Source organism: Anas acuta, chromosome 22 (assembly GCF_963932015.1).
Source record: "Anas acuta chromosome 22, bAnaAcu1.1, whole genome shotgun sequence".
Classification (NCBI taxonomy): Eukaryota; Metazoa; Chordata; class Aves; order Anseriformes; family Anatidae; genus Anas; species Anas acuta.
In genome coordinates, this window is record NC_089000.1 from 5,761,774 (window position 1) to 5,789,251 (window position 27,478).

General features: G+C 52.0%; 1 protein-coding gene and 1 long non-coding RNA gene across 3 annotated transcripts in view; one reads left to right on the top strand and one right to left on the bottom strand.

The window, feature by feature from the left end:
- Window positions 1-7,710, bottom strand: part of SAMD11 (sterile alpha motif domain containing 11) — a 102,457-nt gene extending 94,747 nt beyond the window's left edge. For both annotated transcript variants that reach the window (XM_068658908.1, XM_068658907.1), the window contains exons 1-2: window positions 6,902-7,710; window positions 5,064-5,155 (exon numbers count right to left, since the gene is read on the bottom strand). In XM_068658908.1, the coding sequence (XP_068515009.1) occupies window positions 5,064-5,155; window positions 6,902-7,694 (885 nt within the window). In that variant the 5' untranslated portion in view covers window positions 7,695-7,710. The remainder of the gene's footprint in view (window positions 1-5,063; window positions 5,156-6,901) is intronic.
- Window positions 6,999-14,825, top strand: LOC137843554 (uncharacterized). The gene is made up of 2 exons (XR_011089581.1): window positions 6,999-7,139; window positions 12,060-14,825. It is a non-coding gene; the product is annotated as an uncharacterized lncRNA (long non-coding RNA).
- The last annotated feature ends 12,653 nt before the right edge of the window (window positions 14,826-27,478 follow it).

Genomic DNA, 27,478 nt, shown 5'->3' on the forward strand with positions numbered 1-27,478 from the left:
CACTCTTAGCCCTATTGATCTGGGTTTGTTCTGCCCCTGCGTAAAATAATAACCAGCAGTTCTCAACAACCCCCCCTCCAAACCCCTGGCGCCGGACAGCACCAGGCAGTGGCAGCGTGCCCTGTCCCCAAGCTGAGCTCAAGGACCAGCAGGGATAACTTCCAGCCCAAAATGCCTCCAGGAGCACCTCTCACCCGCACCCGTGCCTGCTTCCAGCTGCCAGTTTTCCCTTGCACAGTGCTGAATGACCCAAAAGTGGCTAATTTTGGGGACCCTCCATGAAAGCGGCACACAAACGTGCTCCTGCTGCCTTTGGGTTTGGGAACCTGGCAAGCTGTGTGCTCAGCCTCTCACCTCTCCCAGTAAGGAGGTCTCTCCACGCAGACGCACAACGTGCCATATCCCCAATCTCTCCCTGAAGGTGGTGCCTGATGGATTTGGGATACACTCTTCAGCTCAAATTTAAGTTAGACGTTCTTAGTACAACACATGTGCCCTAAAAATCACCTGAGTGAAGTTCGTTTAAAAAAAAAAAAAGGAAAAAAAAAGCCTCCAACAAATGCTAACCTAAACTAAAATGTGCTGGATTAAAAGCAACAATCCAAATCAGCATGAAACCACAAATAAAAATCAACAGACTGTGCCAAAGACCTTGGGGGGATAAAAAGGTTTATAAGTCTGCTTTACAGAGGGGCTTTTTGCACATTCATAAGGCTGCCCCCAGAGACGCAAAGGCGAAGTTATGAACAGCCCCCTTCACATAAACCCCAAGATTCTCCAGCTCCAATCCTTGAGGCCACGGCAGCTCGGAAAGGAACCTAAATCTAATCTATTCGGTTAGAAGTAAATTTTCTGACTTAATCCTGCCTCTACGGGCAGCCAACTACATTTTCCAGCAGCAGGCGAAGCCCTCGCAGCAAGGCTCTCTTGCAAGGCTCACGCCCAGCGGGGCACGGTCCCCGTTTGGGGGCAGCCTCTGAATTCGGGTCCCGGTGCCCACGGGGTCTCGGTGGCACTGCTGGCCCTACCCCATGCGGATCTGCTCCTGGCTCCCCACCGAGCCACCGAGCAGCAGTGGCAGGAGGGCATCCCCGGGGCAGGGCAGTGCCTGCGGCTGCAGCCAGAGCCCAGGAGAAGTCAGGCAGTGCTGGAGGGAGGTGCAGAGCCCCTGCCCCTCCGAACGAGCAGGCAGCAGAGCACTCAGCAGTCTTAGGGCTAAATAACAGGGCCTTGGCTGATTGCTGTCATCTTGGTTTTAAATAAGCAGATTTTTCCTCTTCCCGCCCTTGACAAAGTCTTGGACTAACGCCTTATCTTCGGGGGCATCGAAAGAAAGCAACAACAAGCGAGCAAAGAAGCAGCAAATAAAAAGAAGCACATATAAATCAAATCAAGAGCAAAACACCACCCCAGTAACCAAACAAATTACCATCGTCATCGGCCAAGTTATGCACAATTACCATGTGTCCTGACATGCAACGAAGGAAGCGGAGTAAAAAAAAAAAAACAAAAACCAAAACACACATTCTGTCGTGCTTTCTGTTTGGCTTGAATGCAGCTACGGCACATTTAAAAATAAATCAGACTTTTTAGAAGCCTGCCTGCCTTCTGTAGCTGTGACCTGGACCTCAAAGCCCACCGTGGGCAGCCTTTCAGCCGCCCTTTCCATGGGAAAAAAGGATGAGGAGTAGCCAACAGCCAGCCCTAGCACACCTTCGGAGGCAGCACAAGTAGCACCACACAGCGAGGGTCATGTTGACGAGGGAAACAACCCAAGCAAAAGCCTGGTAAGAAACCCCTGCCCTGCGTCACACCGGCCACGCGATGCCAGACTTTGCAAACCCGAGACGCTTTGTTTCGGCAGTAAAGATTTTAGTGCTGCTCTTACAGAAATCATCAGGCTCCCCCCCTGCGCCCAGACCACCGCCGGCGAGCACGGGTCACGTTCAGGAGGGAGCGTCCAGCACGGCCCCTGCTGGGGGTCTGGAAGCGGAGCCGTTGTGCTGGGGAGCGCTGCGAGGCGTGGAGGGGACGGGGGGAACCCTGCGGGGAACGGGTTTCACCAGAATGGCCTGGAAGGCATCCAGGGCTCCGAGCGAGACGAGCTGTGTCTGCCCAGAACTGACGTGTGCTGAGCGTGGGGGCAGGCCCCTCCTCAAAACCTCTCCTATGGACGCCTGGCATCCCGCGCCTCCAAAATAGCTGCAGGGACCCAGAGCTGAGCACGGCGTCTCCCCTCCGCATCTGGAAAAGCTCCGGGGCAAAGGCTGGGTACGGGGAAAGGAGGACGGGATGACGGGGGGCACGGCCACCCTCCAGGAGGGCACATGGGGGGGGTCACACAGCACCCCACTCCCCTTTTCAGCAGAGCTGGGGGGAAGAACACACCACACTGCCCTCCCCCGAGCATCCCTGCCCTCCCCTGGGGACCCTCCTTTCTCCCCAAATCCCGAGGGTCCCCCCATGCCCCCCACAACCCCTTCCACCCAGGGCCCCCCAAGCCTCTCCGCGCAGCCTTCCCGGCCGGCAGCGGCTCCCCCTGGTCCCCGCTGATGGATGTGTGGGTGGATGGATGGATGGATGGATGGACGGACGGACGGACGGACGGACGGACGGATGGATGGATGGATGGATGGATGGATGCCGGCACGGGGGCGGCTGCTGCCCGGGGGGAGAAGGCGCCAGTGCAGCCGGCGCGACGCGGCTGCTCCCCCTCCGCCTCGCAGGAAACCAGCGGTCGGTGGCGGAGCTGGCCCCGGCGCCGGCCGCTGTCTGCAGCTGCAGCAAACGAGCTGCGACGGGGCGGCGGGGGGCGACGGAGCCGGGCGCGACGGGGGCCGGGCGCCACTCTTTTCCCCAGCCACGGCGGGGGAGCCCCCGGCAGGGCTGGCCCCAAAGGCAGGGGGGGAGCAGCGCGGCGCCAGACGGGGCTGAGGGCTCCGACCCGAGCTCGGGGGGCTTCGACCCGAGCCCTGCGGCGCTGCCTCTTCTTGCTGGCAGCGGCAGAGAGAAGGGCAGGGTGCGGAGAGCCGCCAGCAGCCGGCCAGCCCTGTGCCAAGGGGGGCTCTGCTGGGACTGACCTCGCTCCAAGAGGAGGAGGATGGAGCCAGCTCCCCATCGCCGTGTCCCTGTCTGAACGCAAGCACCCAGGGTACCCCGAACATCCCCAAAATTCCATGGTTGGGCAGTGGTACCTACATCTGGAAAGGTGGAGAGGGGTGGGCACCCCCCTTCCTCGTGGCACTGTTTTGAATGTGCAGCACACGCAGCTGCTACGAGGCGCTACCAAAAGCCTTCAGGTTCCAAACGTGAAATTGTCACTCAGTCAGGACTACGGTCTAATTACAGCCCAGAAAATGCAGCACGCACTGAGAAACACAGCTTGGATGAAAGCTCTCGCTGGGGTTTGGCCCCCCTGGGCGCATTCTGACACCGACCCCCCTGCAAGCAGCTCACACGAGTGGGTTAGCAGCAGGAGCCAAGTCCAGGGGGATTCATTTCTCCTCTCCCAAAACCACACGAAGCCTTCTTTCCCTGTCTGAACTTCTCAAATTCAGTTCTATTTTAAAAGCCACTTTAATATAGCCTTTGTTCCATGCCCAGCTGCCTCCCTTTGTAAATGCACAGCATCCCCGCGCATCTATTAAAAAATGCTGCTGCTAGGGAAGTACGAGGTGGCCTTTGGCCACCGCTCCACACAACTCGCTACGCCGAAAATTACAAGCAGCCAGCATCACCTGGCCAGGCACTTAGCCCCAGCAGCAAGTCTGGGTCTTTGGTCTTCAGATCCCTGCTCGTTGGCCTCCAGTCCATACAGATTAGTGATTAAAGCACACACAGAACTCAACACGGCAGCAAGTTTATCACACAGCACCCCAAACTTTGCCCCCAGACTCAGAGGAATGACAGCAGTCCCTCAGAAACACCAGGTTTTGGTGGTCCATCTGCCCTGCTGGGTTTAGGATAACACGTAAGGCAGCGGAGCTGTACCTGGGAGCTCAGTGGGGCCAGGCGGCTGCTCCCCCAAGCTGACCCCACAGACAGACCCCACAGCTGTGACCGTGTTTGTCTGTGGACACACATCACATGCACATATATACGCCATGCAGAAAGCATCTCAGTCCTCAAATCCAAGATGAGCATCATGAAGATGCTGCGCGTGGAACAGAACATCCCTCGGATCCCATAGAAACAACACAAGAAAAAAATGGGTAATTTCAGTGGATTAAAGGAAGCAAGTCGCAAGTGGCAGCTGCTCCCACAGTGCTACTGACAACAACGTCCCAAGTCACGGCTGGCTTTTCAGACCACGACCTGGTTCACTTCCATGAGCCAACAGTTTTGCCATCACCTTTTGGTATTTCTGTATTTTATGGTAATTCCTGCACACAAAGAACTGGTTTTAATGCCTCGGTTGACCACAATTTCAGTTGGTTTTTATTTACAGCACCAGCATCTTTTGGATGAAGATGCTGGTGCCATATAGAGATTTTGAAAGTTCTCAAGGTGACGGCAGAGAGGAACCCAAAAGTTGTGCTGCAAAGATCTACAAAAGCAGTGATTTACGAGACGAATGCTGTAAAAGTTGTGAATGCTTAAGATGAGCTCGTTCCTCCTTCAGCTTAGCTTTAAAAAAAAATCATTAATGGTTTGTAACCCGTGGCTGCTCTGACTCTAGCACGCGGGTGCATTCGCAATGCCCTTCTGCTTTATTTATCCACTTTACACCTCTGCAAAACACACAAGAATCGAGGGGTGAGGATAAGGACGAAGCTGCTGAGCGGCTGGCCGCTTGCACGGAGCCAGCTCCCCCCGAAAGCCACACAATCGCGCCGCAGCCTCTAGGTTAAACACCTCTCTTCCCACCTGCGCTGTCTGCAAGCAGCGCTGGCAGCCCCAGGGACTGGCAGCTCCTACCGGAGCACAGAAGCAAAGGGCTGGTGGTTGGTTTTTTTTTTTGGTTTGTTCTTTTTTTTTTTTTTTTTTTTTTTTTTTTTTAAGGGGAGGAGGCGGAGGAGAGGGGAGATGTCTTAACTAAAGCACATATTTAACAGTAATCTTACCACTGGAGACGAAATTCGACACCCAGGGCAATCACAGATTGGAGGATGTACCTGTAAGATTCCTTTGGACATAAGAGTCTTCAAACTTTTCCCTGGATGCGGAGGAGAAGGAAACAAGGAGGAGAAGCAGAAAGAAAAAAAAAGAAAAAAAAAAAATCAGCACCTTCACAGGAGGAAAGGATCCAAGGAGACAGGCGCTGCCCCCCTGCCTGCCAGCACCTACCCACCCCGGCTGCTGCCTGCTCCTTCCCCGAGCTGCCCGGGGGGAGGCGACCCCCGACCCACCGGAGCCCCCCGGGGGGCTCTGCGCTGCCCAAAGCCTTCCTCCCCCCCCCCCCCAAAAAAAAAAGCTCCTCCAGTTCAAGCTCGGGCCTCTCCTGACTCACCCCGGAGGAGCTGAGGTTTCCTGAAGGCAGCCAGTGCCAAAAGCAAAAATTAAGAATTAAAAAAAATTAAAAATAAGATTTTAAAAATATTTTTAATTAAGGTTTAAAAAATAAGATTTTTTCTAATTAAGGTTTTTAAATAAAGAATTTTTAATAAAGAATTTTTAATTAAGATTTTAAAATAAAGATGTTTAAGATAGATTTTTTAATTACGGTTTTTTAATTGAGATTTTTTTCAAAAATACGATTTTCTAAAAATAAGACATTTCTCAACATTTTGTTGGTTTTTTTTTTGGCTTGGGAAGGAGTGCGGCACCGCCAGCCGGAGCAGCCCCCGCAGCTGCTCCCCCTTTTTCATCCCCCCCCCCCCGGCGATCAATAACCGGGGCGAGGTGTCAGCCACCTCCCCGGCCCCCCCCCCCCCCTCCGTGCGCCCCCCCCCGGCTCTCGCTAATTGCGTGGCTCCTCTCCTCGCCCCCTCACCCCCCCCATACCCCTTCCCCTCCCCATCCCCACCGACCCCCCCCCCCCCCTCCCCATCTCCCCCCCCCCCCAGGCCGGCTGCGGCTCCCCGCTCTGCCTCCACCTGCCGCCCGCACCAGCAGCTCCGCCGCGCCGGCCCCGGCGCCGGGACTGCGGCGGGGAGGGAGAGAAGGAGGGAGGGAAGGAAGGAGGGAGGGAGGGATGGAGGGAAAGGAAAAGGGGGGGGGGAGGACCGGCTCCCCCCCCCGGCAGCACGGCGGAGGTCCCGCACCACCCAGCAGCCGGGGGAACACCCCCCCGGCGCCCCGCCCGCCGCCCCGGAGCTGCCTTGTCCTCACCCCGGCGCGACGGAGCCGCCGCTCCCCGTGGCGCCGAGGCTCAGCCCCCGGCTCCCTGCCCCCCCCCTCCGTGTCCTCTGACCCCCCCCGGATCCTGTGACCCCCCCTGGGTCCTGTCCTTCCCCTCCCAGTTTGTCTGTCCCCCCCCCGAGTGTGTGTCCCCCCCCCCCCAGGGTGCCCCCCGCCGTCTGCCCGCACGGAGCGAAACTTCTTCCCCCCCCCTTAACGAAGAGACGCCTCTCCCCCCCCCCAACATAACTCGTCGTCCCCCCCCCCTCCACCTCCTCTCTTCTTCCTCCTCCTCTTCTTCCTCCCCCCGCCGGCGCTGCCAAATCGCTGGGAAAACTTCCAGCCGCGCTGCGCCGCTCCTGGGGTGCCCGGGTGGGGGGCGGCGGGGAGAGCCCCGGGGGGGTGGGGGGGCACGGCGAGGCAATACGAGGTCCCCCCCCGGTAACAGGGAGCCCCCCCCGCTTCCCCCAACACCCACCCACACAGCTCCCCCCCCCCCCTGCCCGGATCCGGCCACCGAAGCGGGGGGGGGGCGAAGGGGAGGATGCTGAGGAAGAGCGGCGAAATTTGGGGGACCCCCCAAAAAATATTGCAAGGTGGGGGGGGGGAGCAGCGCCCCTACCTTTGTGCCTGATGCTGCGCTTCCAGTCCTTGGCCGTCTCCCTGCCGCTGACAAACTGGAACTCGTTTGGGGTGAGCCACTCGCCCCGGTACCGGATAGAGGGTCCCTTGCTCCCCTGGCACAACTTATTGATGTAGAGCAGCGCCTTGTTCTCCCCGCACTCCACCTCGATGCAAGGCTCGCCGTTGTCAAAGACGGGCTGGAAATCCGGGATGGAGGAAAACCTCTCCAGCATCAGGTCCTCGGGGAGGTGGTGGTGGGGGTGGGAGGGGTGGGGGCTCTCGTGGAAGCCCAGGTACGCGCGGTGGGCAAAGATCTGCTCGTACGCCGGCGGGTGGGGGGCTACCACCGGCATGGCAGCGGCGGCCAGAGGGGCGAGATAGTCAGGTAAGGTTTCCATGGGTTGGTTAAAGGCTGCCAGGGCCAGCTCTTCCCTGTCAAGTCGCTCCTTCTTGATAGCAGGCATGGTGCTACTGCGCTCCCCGGGCGCCCTCGTCTCTCCAAAGCGCAGTGGCTCTGATGTCTCCGGCTCAACTTGCCCCCGCTCTGGCTGGAGTTTGGATGAAATGCGCCAGCAGCAGCAGCAGCAGCAGCAGCAGGAACACGAGCACCTTTGGCGCTCGGGTGCCGGAGGTGGCTGGTATCCCCCGGAGCAGCCCGCGAACAAATCTCCTGGGCTGGCTCCCCAGCGGAGCTCCCTGGGATCCCTCTCCCACGGAGAGCCTAATGTACCGTAGCCCCGGGAGCTGCCGTGTGGCTCGCAGATCTGCCCCTCCGGACTAATACCTGACATCTCGGAGAGGTCTCCGCTGCCGTAGACATTATTTTGGTTTAAAAAAAAAAAAAAAAAAAAAAAAAAAAAAAAAGCGCTTATTGATTCCCCTAGATCGACCCACCTTCTCACCAGGCTGGAGGGTTCCCCGCCGCCCACCCGGCCCCCTTTCGCCCTCCTTCCCCCCCCCCAACCCTCCCCCCCCTTTCTTCCTCCCCTCCTTCCTTTAAACTGACACCTGGTTTATTTATTTCTAGGCGATAATTAAAATGAAACGCTGCGCCCCCGCCGCCGCCACCCCGCCATCCGCCTCCCTCCCCTCCGCCGCCGCCGCCGCCGCCGGCGCCCGCCGGGCGCGGGCAGGATCCGGCCCCCGGGGGCCGCCCGGTGCCGGCCGCCCCTGCCCTGCCCCGCAGCGCCCGGGGGCTGCAAGCAGCCGGCCGGCCGGCGAAGTTTCCCGGGGGCCTCCCCCCCTCTCCCTCCCTCCCTCCCTCCCCTCCACCTGCACCCCTGCGCCCTCGCCCCGCTCCCACCGGCGGGTTCGGAGCACCGCCAGTTGGTATTTTAATTCCCACTCCTGCGCGGAATTTAAGGAAAAAAAAAAAAAAAAAAAAAAAGCCGACACGGTATTATGTTACAGAGATATGTGTGTGCATATATATATTTATCTACATATTTATATATATATACACACGCATGTACAGCCCCGCCAGCTCGTGCTTTTCTGCACGCCGTGCGCTCCCCACGCAGGCGCCCCCAGCCCCTAAACGCCGCTCTGTGTCGGGCTGCCGGCTCGCCCCCCCGGCCCTCCCCCGAGCCGGGACAGACATATATTGATCTGCGCTCCGAAGTCGCAGCGCACTTCCCAGACTCCGACCAAACAAGCTTTCCCTCCGCCGCCGCCGCTTCTCTTAACTTGGCCCATTTAAAGAGCGGAGGCGCTTGCAAGCGCCGCGCCGGCGGCGGCGGCGGCGGCGGGGAGACAGGGGGTGAGCGACGGCCGGCGGGGCCAGCTCCGGGGCCAGCTCCGGATCCGGCTCCGGAGCCAACTCCGGAGCCGCAGGGGAGCCGCCAGCCCGGCTCCGGCGGCTGGCGCGGCTGGGCTTGCCCCCTGCCAGCCGGGCTCGCCTCCCTCCGCACGCCTGGCTGCGTGCGCTGCTCTGCCTGGCAGGCTCCTGGTGGGAAAAGCCTGGGGAAGGAGGGCTCCATCCTTCTCTTTCCTCCCCCCCCCAGGGATGTAGGAAGAAGTAGGGGGTGTGCTGTAATTTGGTTTTGCATTAGGAGCCGTAGTGGACGGCCACGCGGAGCAGCCCAGTGCGGCCCAAAATTAAGTTGTGTGGTTGTTACGGAGCTTTGTGATGGTGATGAGAGGTCCCTACCTTTGGATGCTGCTTGGGATCGGCTGAGTGGGAAGAATCCTACCTGGAAGGGAAATAAAAAGAAATTATCCTCTTGAATATACTACAAGAAATATGCCCCACAAGTCTTAGAAGGTGGCATCACTATCCCATCCCAAACAACAACAATTCTTGATTTTGTTCCAAGGTGCACATTTTAGGACATATTTTCTTACAAGGGAGCTGGTGGCAAGTTAAATTTGCCTTCCAGACAGGGAGAAATAGATTTGCTTGTCTCTCTCCCATCTGCTCTCCACTGGTAGCCACTGACAGGTAGCAGGGCAGTTCCCAACCAGCCCCGGCCCCTTCAGCACCCTCTCTCTGATGCTCTCAGGGCAGAGATGAGAATGCCCAGCACCTCCCAGCACCTTTACGAGGAAGCTAAAAAGCTTCCTTTTAGTGGTAAAGAAACTGAGATCCAGAATGTGAATGCTGTACTCGTGCTGGGTTTACACAGTTACTCATGCAGCTACTCAGTCCCACTATGAGTAAACACAGGCTAATAGGGGTGAGGAGCTCACACTGGGGCACCAAGTGATTTGCCTGAGGTCCCATGGGTGCTCTCTGCCCCCCACAGCCCCCAGCTGATGGGAACCCCTCTCGACACCGCGTCCTCTGATGGGCCCCTTGTGGGACAAGCTGTTGCTTCACACCAGCAAAGGGGGAGGAAAACGGCTCTCCGGGGTTCAGCAGGTCTGGGAATGGAACCTGAAGCCCCAAACCTCATCTCCTGGCCCCATTTGACCACGATTCTTCCTCGCCTATTTATTCACCAGGAATGCAAGCTCTGGGAGCAATCCTCTCACTTCTTGCTCTAATGAAGGAGGCAGATATACATACCCATCAAGCCCTCTCATTTAGGCTTTCAGGCTTAGGCTCTTATTCTTAATGCCTCTGATTGCTCAAGATGACAGGGGAAAAATTACTTTCTATTATCACCTAATGAACCAAGAACAATGCTTGGAAGAGGCTCTGGGAGACGCAGGCGTTCTCCGCGAAAGCGTGCGATGACTCTGGATGGAGCTCAGGTGAGGAGGCCGTAGGGTGAGCAGAACTGCTCTTGTCCTCCTAGAAAACCTCGCCTGGCACACCTACAACTGCCCTGAGCTCTCTGCAGGGCTCGCAGAGCTTCTTCAGGCTTCATTTGAATCCATTTTATTTGCGATTTGGCTTCACGGGGCTGATTGCTTTTAATTTTTTAGATGGGAATGGTGTTTCCTCTATAGCTTGCTTTCTCTTACAGCCACAGCGATTGCTGTTCTTCTGCCACCTCCATCCGTAAGGGCAACTTCACCTCCAAGTGCAGGGAGCTTGGCCACCTCCAAAGATAAGTCCCAAGGCTTCCTCCAGGAGGGCTCACAGGAGCAGGAATGGCCTTCACCCTGCAGGAACACATCCTCCTGTGGCACTTCCAGGCCCCTCAGATCCCGTGGGTTGGCTGCACGCTCAGATCCCCTAACAGCACCCAGCGTCTGCTCTGCCCGTATCAGCCAGCTGTGATGGAACCTTTCCTAACCCCGAGGATTTGTGTTTACCTTCTCTTTTCAGGGGAAAAGTTGACTTGCCGTGGGGTTTTCCCACTTCACGTCAGCTCAGTTGCTTTCAATCTCTAAAGAAACTGGGCTCAAATCTGAACCTACTCATAAACGAATCTGCTTAAACTTCATTCTGGAAGGGCAGCAACTGCTTGGCTGTGCTTCAGTCCCCAAAAAATATGGGTATTTGATTCCAGTCATGATATAGGTGCGTTGGCCAAGCACTGGCAGAGGGAGGCTTCCTGATGGTGGCTCAACCCGAGGTGCAGGGCTTGGGCCAGGCTGCATTTCCTGCACACACACGATGCTTTCAGGTAGACCTCAGAAAAGTTCGGAGGGATTCAAGAGGCGCAGATTCAAGGCGATCCTATCAGTCTCTTACAAGCACTAAAATTTACTACCAAGTCCTCCCTACCCCTCCACACCGTAATAAAGCATAAGAGCTCTGTCTGGAAGCCAGAGTCCGACAGCAGGAGCCTCAAGTTGTTCAGCTCCAGTCTCATAAGAGTGGAGCTCTTGGGATTAGTGTAAACAGATCCACCACTGGTGAGCAGATCAGAGAGATCTAAGCAAATCCACGCACACGTGGTTGAAGAGAGAAGCAGGTATGCTTTGCAAATGCCAGACTAAGGAATTGGAATGTGCTAGAGTCTGGGGGTGCAAATGGCTGTGTCTTTTTGCAGTGTGTTGCCAGCGCACCTAGCAAAGTGGAAGCATGATTCTTAATCTGCTCAGAGAGGCGCTACCACAGGGAGCGTAATAAATAGTGATCATTTTCTAACGTTTAGTTCCTCACTTCTGGAATACATCATGCTGGATTGAAGCAAAACCAGGACCTTTTGTTTCTCTCTGATCAAATGTGTCAACAGCAGCCAAGAGCTAGCTGTCCTGGAAAGCGTATTACAAGAAGAGATGGTGCTTCAAGCAGAGGTCTGAAAGTTAACTGATAAGGATTTTCCTCCTCATTCTGTCATCAGTTTCATGGACAAATTACTTATCCTGGAGAGGCCTCCATTATTCCACCCGTAAAAGGAGGGGGAACATCCTATATGCAATTTGTTATTTACGTCTGACAGTAAACCTGAGTTTCTAACTGAGATCAAAGGTTCCTGGTGCTGAGTGTTTGAAAAACTCATTGTAGGTGCAGGCTGTGCCCCTTGACAGGAAAGGCAGGTTGAGGCTGGGAGGAAAGAGGCACCCAGGCACAAATAAAATGGCCAGACCGAGTCCACAGAGTGCTCCTGGCTGGCTGTGCCATACCAGGGGTTCCTCACAGCCCCAAAGTAAGGATGCCAGCCGTGTCCTGCACACCAGGAGAGCTCAGGTAGTTAAGCAGGTCCTTGCACCAATGGGGCAGTACCCCCTGGGCCCTGTCATTTCCCTGAACAAAGCTAGGGTGCTTAGCCCTTTATGACTGCGAGTTAACAGCTCCTCTCCCCACTCCTTTCCCCCAGAATTGCCCTGATGTGATCACACCCATTATGGAAAGCGACAGCTCTGACCCTACCAAGTCACCCTAAGCTGACCGAAAGACAAGGCAGGAGACCAAGCACCACCACTCCCCGAGCCAGCCAAATTCATGCCTTCTCCAGTCCCTTTTACAGCCTCGGAGGACATCAAGGCTGTCTAACAGACAGGATTCACTGCTTTTTGTCTTTTATTCCTTGCCAGGTGTGGCCCGGCTCTGTGCTCGCTGCGGCACGTGAGCAGCCCAGCCGCGCTGCCAGCAGGATCAGTACTGGAGGTAATACTAGCCTCGGGCCAGACTGCTTCATTAAGAGAGATTTTGACAGCCCAGCAGCAAGAGCAGCAGCAGAGAGGGCACACGAGGGTCTTCAGGGGCGGAGGGTTGGGAAGGAGGACACTGGAAAGGGCTTTGCCTCTCAAAAAGGGCTTCCTTGGGAACTGCTGGGCTGTACCCTTTTTAATCCCATTGATACAGAAGACTGCCACTTACACTGAATTCTTGGGGTGAAAAAGGAGCCCCCTAGAACTCACTACGAGGTATTTTGTGTCTTTGTTGGAAGTAGGGTTAGGGTAGCATGAGGTTACACAACAAACCAGAGCTGTCGATTGCACACATCCCTACCTCCTGCAGGCAGCTTGGCTGCTTCCAAGAGAATGGTCCAGGACAGTCAGCGTGGGTTAAAAAACTCTTCCCATCCAAATCTTTTCATGAAATACCTCTTCCAAATCACCTTCCCTGCAAGAACCCCGTATAGCAGAACACCAGTGAGACCAATCTACGTAGTTCAATACAGAGGATATGGCACCAGAAAACCTAACGGGATAAAAGTACCGATTCATCTCCCTTCCTCAGTGGTTGGGGTTCAGGTATGCTGTGGAAATTCGGATCAGAATCAGCTTTGAGGTCTCTGCAACAAGAAGTTTCAATTAAAAGGGCAGATTCCTATTTCCATTAAAACCAATTGGAAAAAATTTTTTACTGACTTCACACTTCAGTGTTCAAGGCCCACAAGAGATTGCCCTTCCCTACAAAGGTTTTGGAAAGCAACAAATTTAGCAACACTCAACTGGTGCCTGCATGATGTAAAAAGAGCACTTACAGAAATCACCAGTGGAATAAGGCTTTAAGTATCAAAGCTGCTGTTATATTAACAATTCTCTCTGACCCTTTACTTTTAAGGCAAGTGCCTTCTTCTTTGCAGTTCCAGCCATTGGACAGCCTCCCTGTTTTTCTCTCTGTATTAACTATACTCTTTCTTTGTGCCCATATTGCAATTAAAAACACATCTTTCTCTCTCGCCTATTCTTCTCTCCTGAGATGTTATTTACTGCTAATTTGTAGCTCTTGTGAAAGACTTGAGATATCAAAGCTGTAATGCAGAAGAAAGCCATCACCAGATTCTCTTTTTCCTTAAAGTTTGCTTTTAGGTTGTTGGTTGGTTGTTTTTTTTGTTTGTTTGTTTGTTTTTTTTCTACTCTAATCTGCTCCATTGCTAAGAAAAACTCACAGTATCAAAAGATGCTGAAATGACGGTCATGATGTATTAATCTAGAGCTTGGCTGTGTCCCAGCACTTGTAGATCACTCTGTGCTACTCCCCTCTCCAACTTCCTGCCTGCCTTCCCGCCTACAATCATAGTAACAAAAAGAAACACTGAAAAACTGACTATCCAAGTAGCCAGGCAGGGCTGGAATCTATTGCTGGGTTAAAAGAACACAAAATTAGTGGCCACCAAGAAGAAGATAACATTTGGCGTGCCGTCCCAGCACCAAACAGTGCTATAAAAGAAGCAGCCATGGGTCCGTCCCCTCATTCACAAGCGTATACGAACACGTGTGCACAAAGCACAGTTGTTTAGACTAGGCGGATGAACTTTGGTAGCTAATCCTTTGGAAGTGAAGTGTCACAAGAGTCTAGTGTAATCAAGGTGTAACTACTTTTAATGCATGCTAGAGAGGTCAAATTAAAGGCTAGGTAGAACCTGCCTTAACCAATTTAGGAGGTGCTGAAGTACACACTACCTGAGCTGGCTTACAGCTTTCACATTAATTAGGGCTAACGTGTTCGAAAGCCTTTAAATCACTGGGCATCTCTGCAGACAGGTTTTGTATTGTTCTAATTCTCCTCCTTTCTAGAAATCGGTGTTGTGTAGTCAATGCCCTAGTAATTACGGGATTAGCATACATCACCTCTCCGCTAGCACAGCCGCACCCCACCAGACAGCTGTGCACCTTCCACCGGGGAACATTTCGGAACAATTATTGTTACAGCACTGTAAAACTTTACGTACGCAAAGGTCCTAGGCTGGGTGATGTCCATATTGCAGTTTCAGATATGACTGCAAGCGTCCATCTGCTGTAGCTGAATGTTAATGAATTAGCAGGGGTGTTTCAAGCAGACATCACAGAGGAGCTGCACCGACGTGGACCGATTTTTCTCCGGGGAATTCTCACCCAAGTCTGTGCCTCTGTGCTCTCTCTGCAGCTGTAACCAGGACAATCCAGCTCAGTACAGGAAGGCGGTCAGGACTTCGTCGTCACTGCGACCAGAGCTCTTATGTGGTCATGCACAAGTAGGTTGTATTTGAACAAAAGATATGCAAAGGCATTCGTATGAACAGGCGCAGACATAAGCAGAGTCTCCAGCAAACTCACGGAGTCAAACGCACATAAACAACTCCCTGCTTGCTCCTCACTCACTCACTACTCTCTTAGCCTCCATCATTATGAATAAAGGCTGGGTCAGGACCACATGAAGGCCTGTCTTGTTTGGGTTTGTTTTTCTTTTCTTTTATATCTTACATTCCTAGAAAAAGAGACTCATTCAAGTAAACTTGTTGCCATGACTACACTGCAACAGAGTGCTTTAATCAAACAAAAACTTAGATAAGATATATATATAAAAAAAAGAATAACAAAAACAAAACAAAACAAAGGGAATTTCAAATAATATGTAAACAAGCATTTGCACATTTGAATCTCTTTATGGTGATTTGGAAGACGGGCAGCTCTTCTGCTCTTCTTGCCTTGCTTCACAGCACATGCAGCATGCTTGTGGACAAGAGAAGCTGCCTGCTGCAACTAGTTAGCACCGAGTTTTATTTGTTTGTCAGACTTCCAAACTCAAACTTTTCTACATGTGGAGTCAGGCATTCCAACTTCTATTTCTGCCTATTTTGCTTCACTTTGTGACTGCAGCAATTCACCTAGCAACTCCAAGCTCAGGTTCTCTGCTCATAAAACAGAGAGAACATCTCCATAAGGCAGAGCTGGGAAGCACAGCTCACCGGGTGTTCGCACTCCTCATTCATCCCTATCCCATACTATACATTTCTATATCTCTGTTTTTTCTCAAGTTCAATAACGCAGCCACTGAGCAAAAACAAATAATTATGAACCACAACACAACACAAGTGGCACATGCAGAAAGCAAACAGTTTGCAAGTAATTTTGATGCCTGATGCTTAAAATTGCTCATCCGAACTGTTTGGCAAATACTTACAAATAACTATTTTGTTCACAGCAGGAGAAAAGGGGTTTGTTTGTCATACATCTTCCTTGCCTTAGCCAAAACTAATCTGTATCCACACATGGCACAAACCACTCTCACTCACTCTTCGCATGCAGAAGACACACATGCACATAGATAACATTGTCAGCACACACTTGAAAAACTACCCCGGACACTGGCACAACGTTTCAAGTTTTGCCTCTGTAGGAAAGCATAAAAAGGCATTCTGAACACTGCATTGTTCACAAAAGCTATTGCTCTCCTCAGCCGTCTTCAGCATGGACTTAACAACGGCTGTGGACAGGATGGGAGCAGGTACAGCCCTGCAGCAACCAGCCCAAGGGAGCTGGGACAGGCTGGCACCAAGGGGCAGCAGCTGTGAGACACCGACACACAACGATGCACAGGCGTGTGCACGCAGAGAACAGTCTGGGTGAGCAGGAGGGTTAGTTTGGCTTTGCTTTGTGCTCTCAGAAAGACAAGAAGGGCTAAAATATCAAACCTGAGGTTCTCTGCATACCGACCGGGAAGAGACAAGCTGCTGAAATATTAGCTTGGCTTTTCGGGGGCAGTCGCCAGAATTTCAGTCGCTAACATTTCAGCCAGATGGTAACTCGCATCTCATCCTCAGCAGAATAACAGATGTGCCAACAGCTGAAGGGGCAAAAAGCTGGGTTCCATCACACATTTCATTTTTCACTACCCGGGAAAGACTTAGGAGGAAGCTGGGATCAATGACTGAGGGTGAGCAGTGGAGGGAAGAGATCTTTCTGAGTTCCCCTTTCCCCTTTCAAGCACATCGAGCACGCAGACATTTCTCACATGTGCTTTGCACCCAGAAGCGATGCTGGCATTAGCCATAAACCACTGCATTCAGGTTAAGGCTGCACTGACCCTAAAATAAAAAGCCTAATCCACTGTAAATATCCAGAAGACACTCAAGTCTATTACCGTCCAACCGCTTGCTGCTTCCTTCCAGGTTTTAAAGGAGCCTGTCTCGGTGGTCCGGCCTCCCATCACAATTACAGCAAAACGCTGATTAGGATGCACAAGGCAACATCACAGGAAACAAAAATAAAATTATCTTGACAAAGTAACTGAATGCATTTATAGGTAAGGTATTGCTTTTAATTAGGCTTAATTTCTAAAGAATTATTACTCGCTCAAAAAAAATCTTTAAGGATCCATATATTATTGAGCACAAGATTCTCCCCCTTCCCCCTGCTAATACCTGAAAGAGCAGAGCCAGTATAACTCACCAGGGACTGCTGTGTTTGACTGCAAGAATGGCCATTGTTCCAACATATGCAGGATTTTCATTAGGACTACAATATTGTCATGTTCTCACTGAATGAATATGGAAATCAAATCCTAATCTGGATTAGCCTACAGAATACAACACGTTGTGCTTCCTAGAAGTAACCTGTGTGTTCGTACACATGCACACATTAAGATACTCACAGATCAGCCATATACACCTACAAATAACGAGGAAGCTGTGCAGTACCTTCCTCTTTTGGTGGTGGAAAGAAGCACGCTTGCCATAATCCTCCCCTCCACTGGGGACAGGGACTGCGTGTCCCATGCCCCTCGCTGTCAGCAGTCCTGGCAGGGGACACAGCTCCACACAGGACTCATGGTCAACAGCAAAGTGGGACTGACCAGTGTGTGTGTGTGCTGGGTGAATGCAGCTTTTTGTCCAATATGGAGCTGCAAGCACTCGCAGCATGCATGTGGCTGGGCTTTTTAAGTCATAAGGAGGTCCTCAAGAGGTTGTTGCTACTTCCCATCCCTATATACCACTCTGGTGTCTAGGCACTATTGCCTAATTTCAGATTATACAGCTGGCTAAGGAAAACATTTCTTTAGAAAACCACCGGCCCTTTGGTAGCACTGATGCCCTCCTCTGCAATGTTTCCTGGGACTGTTAGAGGAGCCAGGGTTTGCCTGCACTCAGCAGTTCACCAACACAATTACGGAGCCATTGCCTACTGCATAATTCCTGCTTTGGAAGCTGTTCTGAGAGGTAGTTTGCTGACCCTATTTGTATTACTCAATGAGAGAAGGCATTATTTGGAGTAATAACAGAGATCGCACTGTTATATCCACGTACTATAACTATACCAGTGCTTCTGCAACTTTTTTTTATAGCTAGCCGACCTTCTTCCTCGGTTCCTATCAGTCTCCAGTCCGCCACAGGAGAAATTCTTCTGCAAACAGCGCAGGAACCCGCAGTGCAGTGAGAGTCTGTAATCAGAGCTCCTGGGAGACCGGGCGTTTTGGGAGCGGGCTCGTCTCCTCGTGGAGCAGACAGGAAGCGTGACTCTTCCTCTCCTGCTGATTTCTGCTAATATCTTGAGCCGTAGCCCATTCATGAGCAACCTAGTGCAAAAATGACATCTTTACATCTCCAGTTGTTTTGCTTAGGTTGGATGCGCTGCCCATGAAATGATCTAACGGCCAGAATTAGGCTTTCAACATTTGTCATCTGCAATGACAAATTCAAAATTCCCTTTCCCCTGATGTTCTTGGAGCCCTCTCCAGCCTTGCTGCTGCAGCAGCTACCACTAAATGCCACTAAATCAGTAAATCTATTTATTGGGCTAGCCGTAGAGAACTGCAGCAATGAGGTACAAACTTAATGCAATTCAAACCGCTTCGAAGCAGTAGGAAGTAAACACTCGGCTCTCTTCTCCATGAAACGGGAGGGAAAGAGGTTGAAACCCTAAGGGTGACTGTGGTGAAGAAAAGAGCGTCCAAGAGCCAATACAAAAGAGCCCTCTCAATAACCCTGTAAGGACAAGAAGGTGAAAGCTGTTCGTAGTTTGCCTTTAGCAAAACACTGAGAACACCTCGGTGACCGTCCGAGGCCCCTGATTCGACTATCTCTTCCCATCAGCTCCCTAAAACCCTCGGCGGTAGCACCTGGAACCCCCATCCAATTATGAAATGAACTCCAGGCGGATCAAAGAGCGAGTTTCCCAGCTCCCATGAGAACGAGCCGAAGCGTGGGATAATTAGCAGCTTCTGACTGCTGCTAACCACCTCGCACTCGTTAGCATTTTTCCTTGGCCTTCTCACCTGCATGGGCAGTCCCCTTTGCCTCCAGAGTAAAAAGTTCCCTCCACGTGCATGTCTCTTTTGACCTGCCCGTATCAACAGCTGTCCTGGCACATCCCAGGAGTTTCTAACAGTCTCTTTTCTCCTCTCCCCATTAACTGGAGACAAAGGTTTTTGGGGTACATTTCCACTGCCCAGGAGTGAACGTGAGGGCAACAGATGGGGAAATAAAAATGAAAATAAGTGTTCAGGAGCCCTGGGGACCCTGGTGCATCCGCAGACAAGCAGGTAACACCAGGGAAGAAATGCAGCTGAACTATAACAAAATAATACTTACTTGGCTTCTTGTATTCCCCTGTGCCCAAGGAGTTGTATCAGGATGAGAGAGACGGAGCTCACCGTGAGAGAGAAACATTTGCTCGCTAGTTCCCACATGTTTTGAGCAGGCTGATACGCTGCAAGCAGGGACAGAAGTTTAAGTTCTGGAAGGCACCTTAACAAGTCAAGCTGTCGGGAGCAGGAGTGAGTTGTGAGCTGCTTGCCCTAGCAAGGGAAATGTGAGCTGCGTGGCTGCCCCGTGAGGGGACCCTAGAGTTGCCTGCCCTTTCCAGAAGAGTTCCCAGCACATCTCCTCGACCCGAGGGACAACTGCTGCGGAAGGTACCGACGGTAAAGCTCCAACTGGAATCCCCATCACAAACTTCAAAACAAGACCATTTTCCCCACAAGCCACAGCAATCCTCCCCAAGGCAGGGGCATTTCCATCCAGCAAGCCAACCAAAGCCGGGCCTCTCCCCAATGCTGTGGTGTTCCCAGCGCATCGCTCAGAGCAGGCTCACGTCACAACCCCGGAGGTGAAAGCCGTGGAGGGACCCTACGCACGCAGCCTGCTGGCAAGGGAAACAACCCGACCCGGCGCACAAGAAATCTGCATGCAAAGGAATAAACAAGCTGAAATCAGGGTGAAATGTTAATGAAGATCTGGAAAGCACTAGGAGATCGTTAGATTACAGGTACCCACGGCACACAGCCCAGCCCGTAAGAGCAGATAAGGTCAGCCTAGGGACTGCGTTCATTTGTACCTTAAAACTCTGAATTATATAGAGTGACTCAACAGAAATATCAATGGAAATCACCTAACAGTGTCGTCATGTGGAATTTGAGTAATTCTGTTTCAGAAGCAGCACGGTGCGTGGTTGCACGCGTACATGCCCGGGTGACACGGCTCTGACCCCATCCTCCAGGCCGGGCTGCCCACTGCTTGAGCTTATCTGCCCAGGCACACCGCCTGCAGCTCTCCAAAGGCTATCACGGGCACGTTTACAGCCTCGCTCCCATCCTTTAACCTTCAGGAACGAGTGCTGAGGTGAGCTACAGCCCCGTCCTTTCGCAGTTCCCCCTTCCAGCTCAGCTCTGCCCAACTCCAGAGCCCACGGGGTCACAGCACTCAGTGGCTGCACACCCTCCCCAACCTCCTGGTGAAGGCTGCAAGCACTGAGAAGCCTGAAAGACAAAATTTTCCCTGCTGGGACTACCTGGTGCTGGAGGGAGGAGAGGAGGAGCCCATTGGGGTGCCTGGACTTTCAGCCTAAGGACCACGCTGGAGGCTGGGATGCTGCGCCCTAACCCTGCCTGCAGCTCCACCAAATCAAACCCCGATTAGAACTAGATTAGATTCCTTTCCCTCCAACTCAGCTCCAGCCTGCTTTTAATCAACCAACCCCCACAAAAGCCTCCCACCCCCCTTTTTCCACCCCCATCGACCACCAAACGCCCCGGGCGGCACCAGCCCCCGGGGGACCGCGAGCCTCCAGCTCCGGGAGCGGGGGCAGCGGGATGGGGACCGGGGTTGTGGGGGGGACACACAGATACAAAAACGGCCTCGTCGCTTCTCGGGAACCCCCCGACGGGTTCCCCGCCGCCGCCGCGGGTTGCTGGCAGCAGCCCCGGAGCCGCAGCGCTGCCGCCGGGGAGCGAGGCAATAAATAACCCGGGGAGCGAGGCGCGGAGCCCGGCGGGCGGCGCAGCCTCTGACCCGACAAATACCCGCTGGAAAAGCAGCACCTCCCGCCCCCGGGAGCCTGGAGCCAGCCCCAGCCGGGGGAGGTTGTGCAAACAGCCCCGGCCAGCAGCGCCCAGACGGAGCTGGGGATGGGGATGGAGAGGGGGAGCGCAGGGGACGGGGTTTGTGGCCGCGTCCCGTGCCGGAGCCTGCGCCCCACAGCCGCAGGGGGAGCCTCCTGGGGTGCCCCCCGCTTCTATCGTGATGCTGGAGCCCGGCTGGCTTTGCAATCGGTGGAGGGCCTGTTGTTAACCATCGGGGAACTATTTATTCTCCAGCCTCACTGATGCTCCTTGGTCAATAATGATAAAGGGGAAGGGAAAAAAAAAAAAAGGGAAGAAAAAAAAAAAAGTTGAGGCCATTATAAAGAGGCAATCACATTACGGAGACACAGCAGCCCCCTCGGAATCTATGATTCCCTTAGGTCATGTCTGGTGTGCTCAGACCACTGGCCACTGTCAGTATTTACCCTGCATCATTAACCCACCGAACATTTTTTTTTCTTGCCAGAAATGACTGATTTCTCCAGCCTGATGGCAATCATCGGCCGGGAGACAGAGCAGCGCGCCCCTGCTGCTGAACTATCTCCAGTGATATTTAATAAATAAATAAAATAGCTGGATGGATGGCCGGCTCCTCGGGAAAAGGGAAGAAAATGTGTCTCTGTTTATTGTGGTTAAATATTTGCGAGTCCCTGCCTCTGGCACTTACCCGTACACATGCATGCATGCGACTTACATATATGCTTGCCCTAAGCCCTGCTCACCTCACAAAACGTTGTTATTTGCTGTTTGCATTGCCATTATGGCTCGGAGCCTCCTGTCGCCAGGGCCGTGTCGTGCTAGGTGCCCTACAGACAAAGGGTAGATAGATGACAGTCCCTGTCCCCAACCGCTGATGTGCTCCGAAACCCGGCTCTCCCTCGCATTGCTGAATTCCACATGAGTTTTGCCAACGTTTCAAATAGGATCAGAGTCACGCCAGGCCAGCTTTAGAAACTTCAGGCATCCAAACTGGATGCCAGATCAAAAAACCCAAACACTGTGCAGAAACCTAAGCTCGGAGCTCGCTTCCTCGGCTCTGCCACAGGGGAGCTGGTTGCGTTTGAAGGTTTTGGTTAACTCCTCCTTTACCCCGCACAGGCATCCCACCACCAAGGGGGCTCCACAAGGCACACCAGGCTGCACACTGCTCTGACCACCCTCCAAAATTACTTATGCCAGGTTACAGTGCATGACCCGTGCCAAAAGTGAGCATCCATGTCATCAAACAGCACTTCACTGCTGTATTCCCATCCCCAAAGCGGCTCTCCGAAGTTTTTCCTCTTTCTGCCTTTGACCCATTTCCCCAGCTGTGATTATCCCTCTCATCAGGACCATTTAAATCCCGGCCCTTAACGAAGCACGAGGGTGGGGCATTTTTGTTTTTATCGTTGTCATGGGTTTCCCGTAACACACACGAAAAATATCTGACCTTCCTTGCCATGAAAAACATCATCTCCGGGAAATGCAGATTTTCTGACAGCTCTGCCACTTCCTGTGTGCATTCAGAGGAAAGTCACAGGAGCACGGTAATGAGGGAGGGATGAGAGCAGGGCAGGGGGAATGCAGCCACGGCTGGGGATGGGCTTTATGGGTGGCACAGCCTGCACACCGATCACACAATGGACACAGTAAGATGCTGAAGGCAAACGCAGGGGCACACAAGGGGATTCGGTCACTTCAAAGGGAACAGCAATATTTTCTTAAGGAAAGGTCCAGGGTTCTCTTATTCCTGTGGTTTTGCATCTTCCCTCTTTTTTCTCCCTGTTACCTGCTGCTGTCTTGACTGATGTTTCCAAAGGAGCTCAAAGTCTGGCCCAACGTTAATTTTAATGTGGATGAAGCACTAAGGCCTTGACCATAAAAAAAATGGAGTTGCTGTATTGCAAAAATACACATTTTTTTCCCAGTTAAAAGGTCTGAGGGAGTGGAGAGCACAAGTCCTTGGGCTCCCCAAATACTCAGTTCTGAAAGGCTCCTTCGGAGACAGCCCCGGTCTCCTTTACATTGCTTTGAAGATTCTGGCGTTAGCCCGCAGAGCAGGTTCCTTCCTTCAGATTTCTGGTTTGGGGAGCTAAGGCACCCTCTTACCAAAGAGAGGAGCAAATTTCCAGGTTCTGGAGACATGGCAATTCCCTCCTTCAGGTCCTTCAACAAAGACACGGCAATTCACTCCTTCAACAAAGCAGCACAGCTGACAAAAGAGGGCACCTCCTTGCTCACAAACAGGTCACAGGTCAAGGTTCCTCCACGTGAACACCAAAATGCTACTGGAACACAGACAGCATCGTTTACTGGGTCACTGTCACTTACACGTATGAACCCAAGAGGTAACGCTGCCTCCTGGGATGGTTTGATCAGTGGAAACGTCCCCAAATTGTGAGTGATTTCAAGAGCAGCGCAGGGCGAAGCTGTTACAGAGCAGCCCAGGGAAGTTTCTCCCCACCCAGAACAAGGATCAGCCTGCTGTAAGGGCAATCATTAAACGAATTGCTGTAATAGGAAAGATGAAAATCAAGATCTAGAAGAAGCAGGAGAAGGTAGGGACGTTATTCCCCCATTTCCAGCAGCAGGCAGCTCCCATTGACGCTGCTGGCAGTTATTCAAGCTCAGCAGCAAAGGAACTGGGGACCATAACCATGGGTGAAAGCTAGATTTGTAGCCTTGGTACAAGCAAACCAAAAGCCTTTCGCTGAAGCCAAGAACTGAGGTTCATTACAGCTCAGAAGAAAAGTTAGACTCCGTGCTTAGGGAGAAAGCCACGTTCCTCCCCCTGTGCAGGGATGCCTGTCTTCTCGCCGTGTGACGCCTTCTGTAAGCTCTTTTGGGGGCAGGGGTATAAATCATAATAAAGTCGTGGCATGGCAGATAAATCATAATAAAGAATAATGATATGTAATAAGGATGAATAATATTAAGAGGAGAACTGTGAGAGAGACAGAGAGCGCCTGCACGCATACATACACACAACTACAAACACAGAAACGAAGGTTGTTTTACGGCGTTTCAAAGTGAACATTTTTTTCTTAGTGGATGTTTTGCTGTCAACAGGGTGACCCCAGCTGCCTTTCACCACCTTCTTTCCCTCCTTTCTCTGCCCTGCTGCACATGGAAGGGCAGTGAAAAAACATGCACAGGTATTATAGGACACAGAGGGTCATGAACTAACATCACAGAGGGAGCTGAAAAAGACCCAGCTCCCAGGCTCCTCTGTCTGTCCGCACACAAAGCTTTTTTCCCTCTGGTTTGGGTGGCATTATGTCACGTGAAGAAACCGAGGAGGAGGCGTTAAGCAAACCACAACACACCGCTGTCCCTTGCCACTGCCACTTCCAAACAACAGGATAACTCCCTCGCCACGCCGCCACGACAGAGAGCAGGCTTTGAAGGGCGACAGATCCCAACCTGGTGGTGGGCTGCTTGGCTGTCAAGGCACGATACATCCCCTGAAGGCAAGAAGAAACCAGGGGAGATTTTCTGTTGCTTGACCGAGCAGCTGCAAGACAGGGAACTCGGCAATATCCCACCTCGAGCTGCTGAGGAAAGAATGGGGAGAGAATTCTCTGGGAGAGACTGCTACCAGGAGAGCTGTGGGCAGGAACCTTGTTTTCTGACCTGTTAACGCACCTGGCAGACTGTGAGAGCCTCTTGGAAAGTGGCAAGAAGAGCAGACAGTAGCACTAAGCATTAAACTAGTTTTAATACCACGCAGAGTTTGATATACTTCCCAAATCCCAGGATTTATTAAGCATGGCTCTACTGCTCCCACGTCTAAAGCAATAAAGCTGCAAGTGTCAAAGAAACAGGTTCCTCGTTTCATCTCCTTTGTTCCCTGGGACCTTTTTTTTTTTAAAAAAAATAAATCTGAAGCTGCCAGAGTTTAGGAGAGGGTGACAGCCTGCCACCCACTTTGGGAGTTTTCTTCTCACCCTTTTTTCATGGCAGCTGAACAGAAGTAACAAAAGCAAGCTGTCCTCTCAGACAGGGGGAACCCTTTGCCCCCACACCCTGCCCAACCTCCGACACTCCCAAGAAGCACCGGTAACCTCTGTGCATCGCCGCGTTTTGTTTAACTGCATTTCAAACCAAAGGTGGGTAGAACTGGTTTGGTGAAAGTCTATAAAAGTCTGTAATTACAACAGCATGAATGAGCCTCGTAAAAAGTGGGAGAAACCTGACACAAAGGAGAGGCTGGGAAGCCAGGTCCCCAGCCCGCAGGAAATCCAGACGCGGTGCTGTAACCCATCGGCGTCTGCTAACACACCCCGAGAAGCAGATAAAGCAGCACCACGAGAGGTCCTGGAAAACATCGGGCACGCTCGTCTGTTGCTGCAGGTTCTGGCTGAGGAGCTGGGGGGGACCAATCGTAATTTCAGCATGAATTTAGAGCAGGTGGGAAGGAGCAGGCTGGAGAACCCAGGGTTTGAATGTCCAGAATTAGGGGAACACAGCAAACCACGAAGGTGTGCGGCTCACCTGCATGGTGACAAAGAAGCTTGCTGCCCAGCACCCAGGTCTTCAGCTCTCTAGAGGCAGGTGACACAAGTGGCAGTTCTGATTTCAAGCTCTGCTAATTGCAGGACTTCGGGATCCAGATTTATCCTGTACGGGTGTGTTGGCCAGCTCACAGGGGAGGAGGGAAACAAGTATGTGTTAGAGACCTTCAGGGCCAGAGCAGAATAAAATCCTGATTTTCTAATGCTTCAAGAGCACAGCAGTCTAACTTTTCCTTTCCAAATCCTTCTCCCTTTGCACACAGATTTGGATTTCTCAGTTCCCTGTGAAAACGAATTAATCTATTACCCACAGGTCAGCCTAGGGCTGTTTTGCGTTTGGGTCAATGGATTCTCCGCAAAGAGCCTGATGGTGGAAAAGAAACAAACCCCAAACCAGGGGTAGCCGGACTGACAGATTATCTGATCAGCCAAAAGAAACAGGGCGGGTGGGTTGGCGTAACTCTACGGAGCTGACTGAACTGGGGCTGCTGCTCAGGGAACAGCCAAAATGATTTGCTGGGTCCAGTTAGCCAGTTCCACATCAGGCACAACGAAGCAGCCTTCCCAGCTGCCGAATATTAGCAGCAAACTGTACAAGGCAAAGATTGCTCAGCCAGTTAAGTGTGTATTTAAAATGCAGATAGCCCACACTGAGATCCAAGAAAAAAATATATTTATCATTGTTATTAACAATAATAGAAATAAAGCCGGTTTTAATAGCATGCAGGGTTTGATGCATTTCCCAAATGCAAGGATTTATTAGTTTAAAGCCTGGGTATTTATTTGTTTCTCTCTCTCCAGTCCTGCCCCTGCTTCCAACCGTCTTGAATTTTTAATGCACACCGTTTCTAATGTCAGCCGTTTTTCTTGTAAAGGTTTTTTGACATAACTTTATATTGCTACATCCTTTTGTTGTTGCCATTCCCCATCCTTGTTAGAGACTCCGCTCCCCTAATGAAGCTCGTCTCCTGCCAGGATAATAAAAGAAAATAGATACAGGGCTGAAGAGAGCCAGTGAGAGGTGTGTGCGCGAGTGTGTGTGTCTGATTAGAAATGAGGGTGACACAAAATAAGTGCAATAACAGCCTGTTCTCCAGGGACTCCCGAGGCTGTCCCCCAAATCTGCACGGCTTCTGTACACGGCTCTGTGTGCGTGGGGATGTACACACACACAGGACACATCTCATTTCATGTACACACACCCACAACGTGGAAGGATGTGTTCAAGAAGATGTGCGTGGCAGGGGCCAGGAGCGTGGGACTTCCAGTCCAACAAAAACATTGAGTGGACTCAAAGCAGTCCACTGGCTTCTCAGTCCCTAAATCTTTGGGATATCCTTTTTGTGTTTCGCAGTAACAAGCTGCTGATGAAGCTGCTGATTCGGTTGCTTTCTAGCCGTTCTCTCCCTCTGCTTTCTCCCCCAGCCATCTCACGAGTCTCTAATAAATAAGAAGGCAAATTACTCCTGTTGCCAGTCAAAAGAACAGAACTCAGAACTATTTTCATAGCCCAGGAAATGCCGAAGATCTCTGCTATCCTGCCTGTAGCCCCCCTTCCCAGCACTGACTTCCAGAAGCACCAGTCTGCTAGTGCCATATTCCTACCAGCCTCTTTTAAGCAGCAACAACCACTGCAAAAACCACACTGTGCTAAAGACAAGAACCCCCCCGACTCTTTAATGCCTTCCAGCCTTAGGAACAGCTGCTTGTGCTCTTTCAGGGCAATTCATGGTCTCGCTATAATATAGAAAATAAGAAAAACAAAACAAAAACCATTAAAAACCCTCTACAATTCTCCTTTCTTTTCTGTCCATGGAGAATAAGAAATGTAATGTTTCTCTAACTTCTGTCATTCTTCCAGCTATTGATACAGGCCCTTGATAGCTGTGTCACAACTCCAGTGCAACGCAGGTGGTCAGTGATTGTGCTTTATTACAGACTGATGAAGAAAATTGTTTAAATAAGTCTCCTGGGGATATGGAACAAGAAAGTGGCAGAAACAGGGGAAGGCTGGAGGTGTTGCGACACCCAGGTCCTTCCTCTTTCTGAAACACGTCTTGTCTTCAATGTTAGTGCACGCTAAAGGCCACGCAAGGCCTCTCTGGCTAACATCCCCTAACAAAAGAAACCTCCAAATTACTCTGAGAAGCTCACTCACTGGGGGTCAGTGTTAAATAGTCCAGACCTGTGAACTATCTGGGGGAAGAAAAAAAAAAAAAAAGAGAGAGAGAGAGAA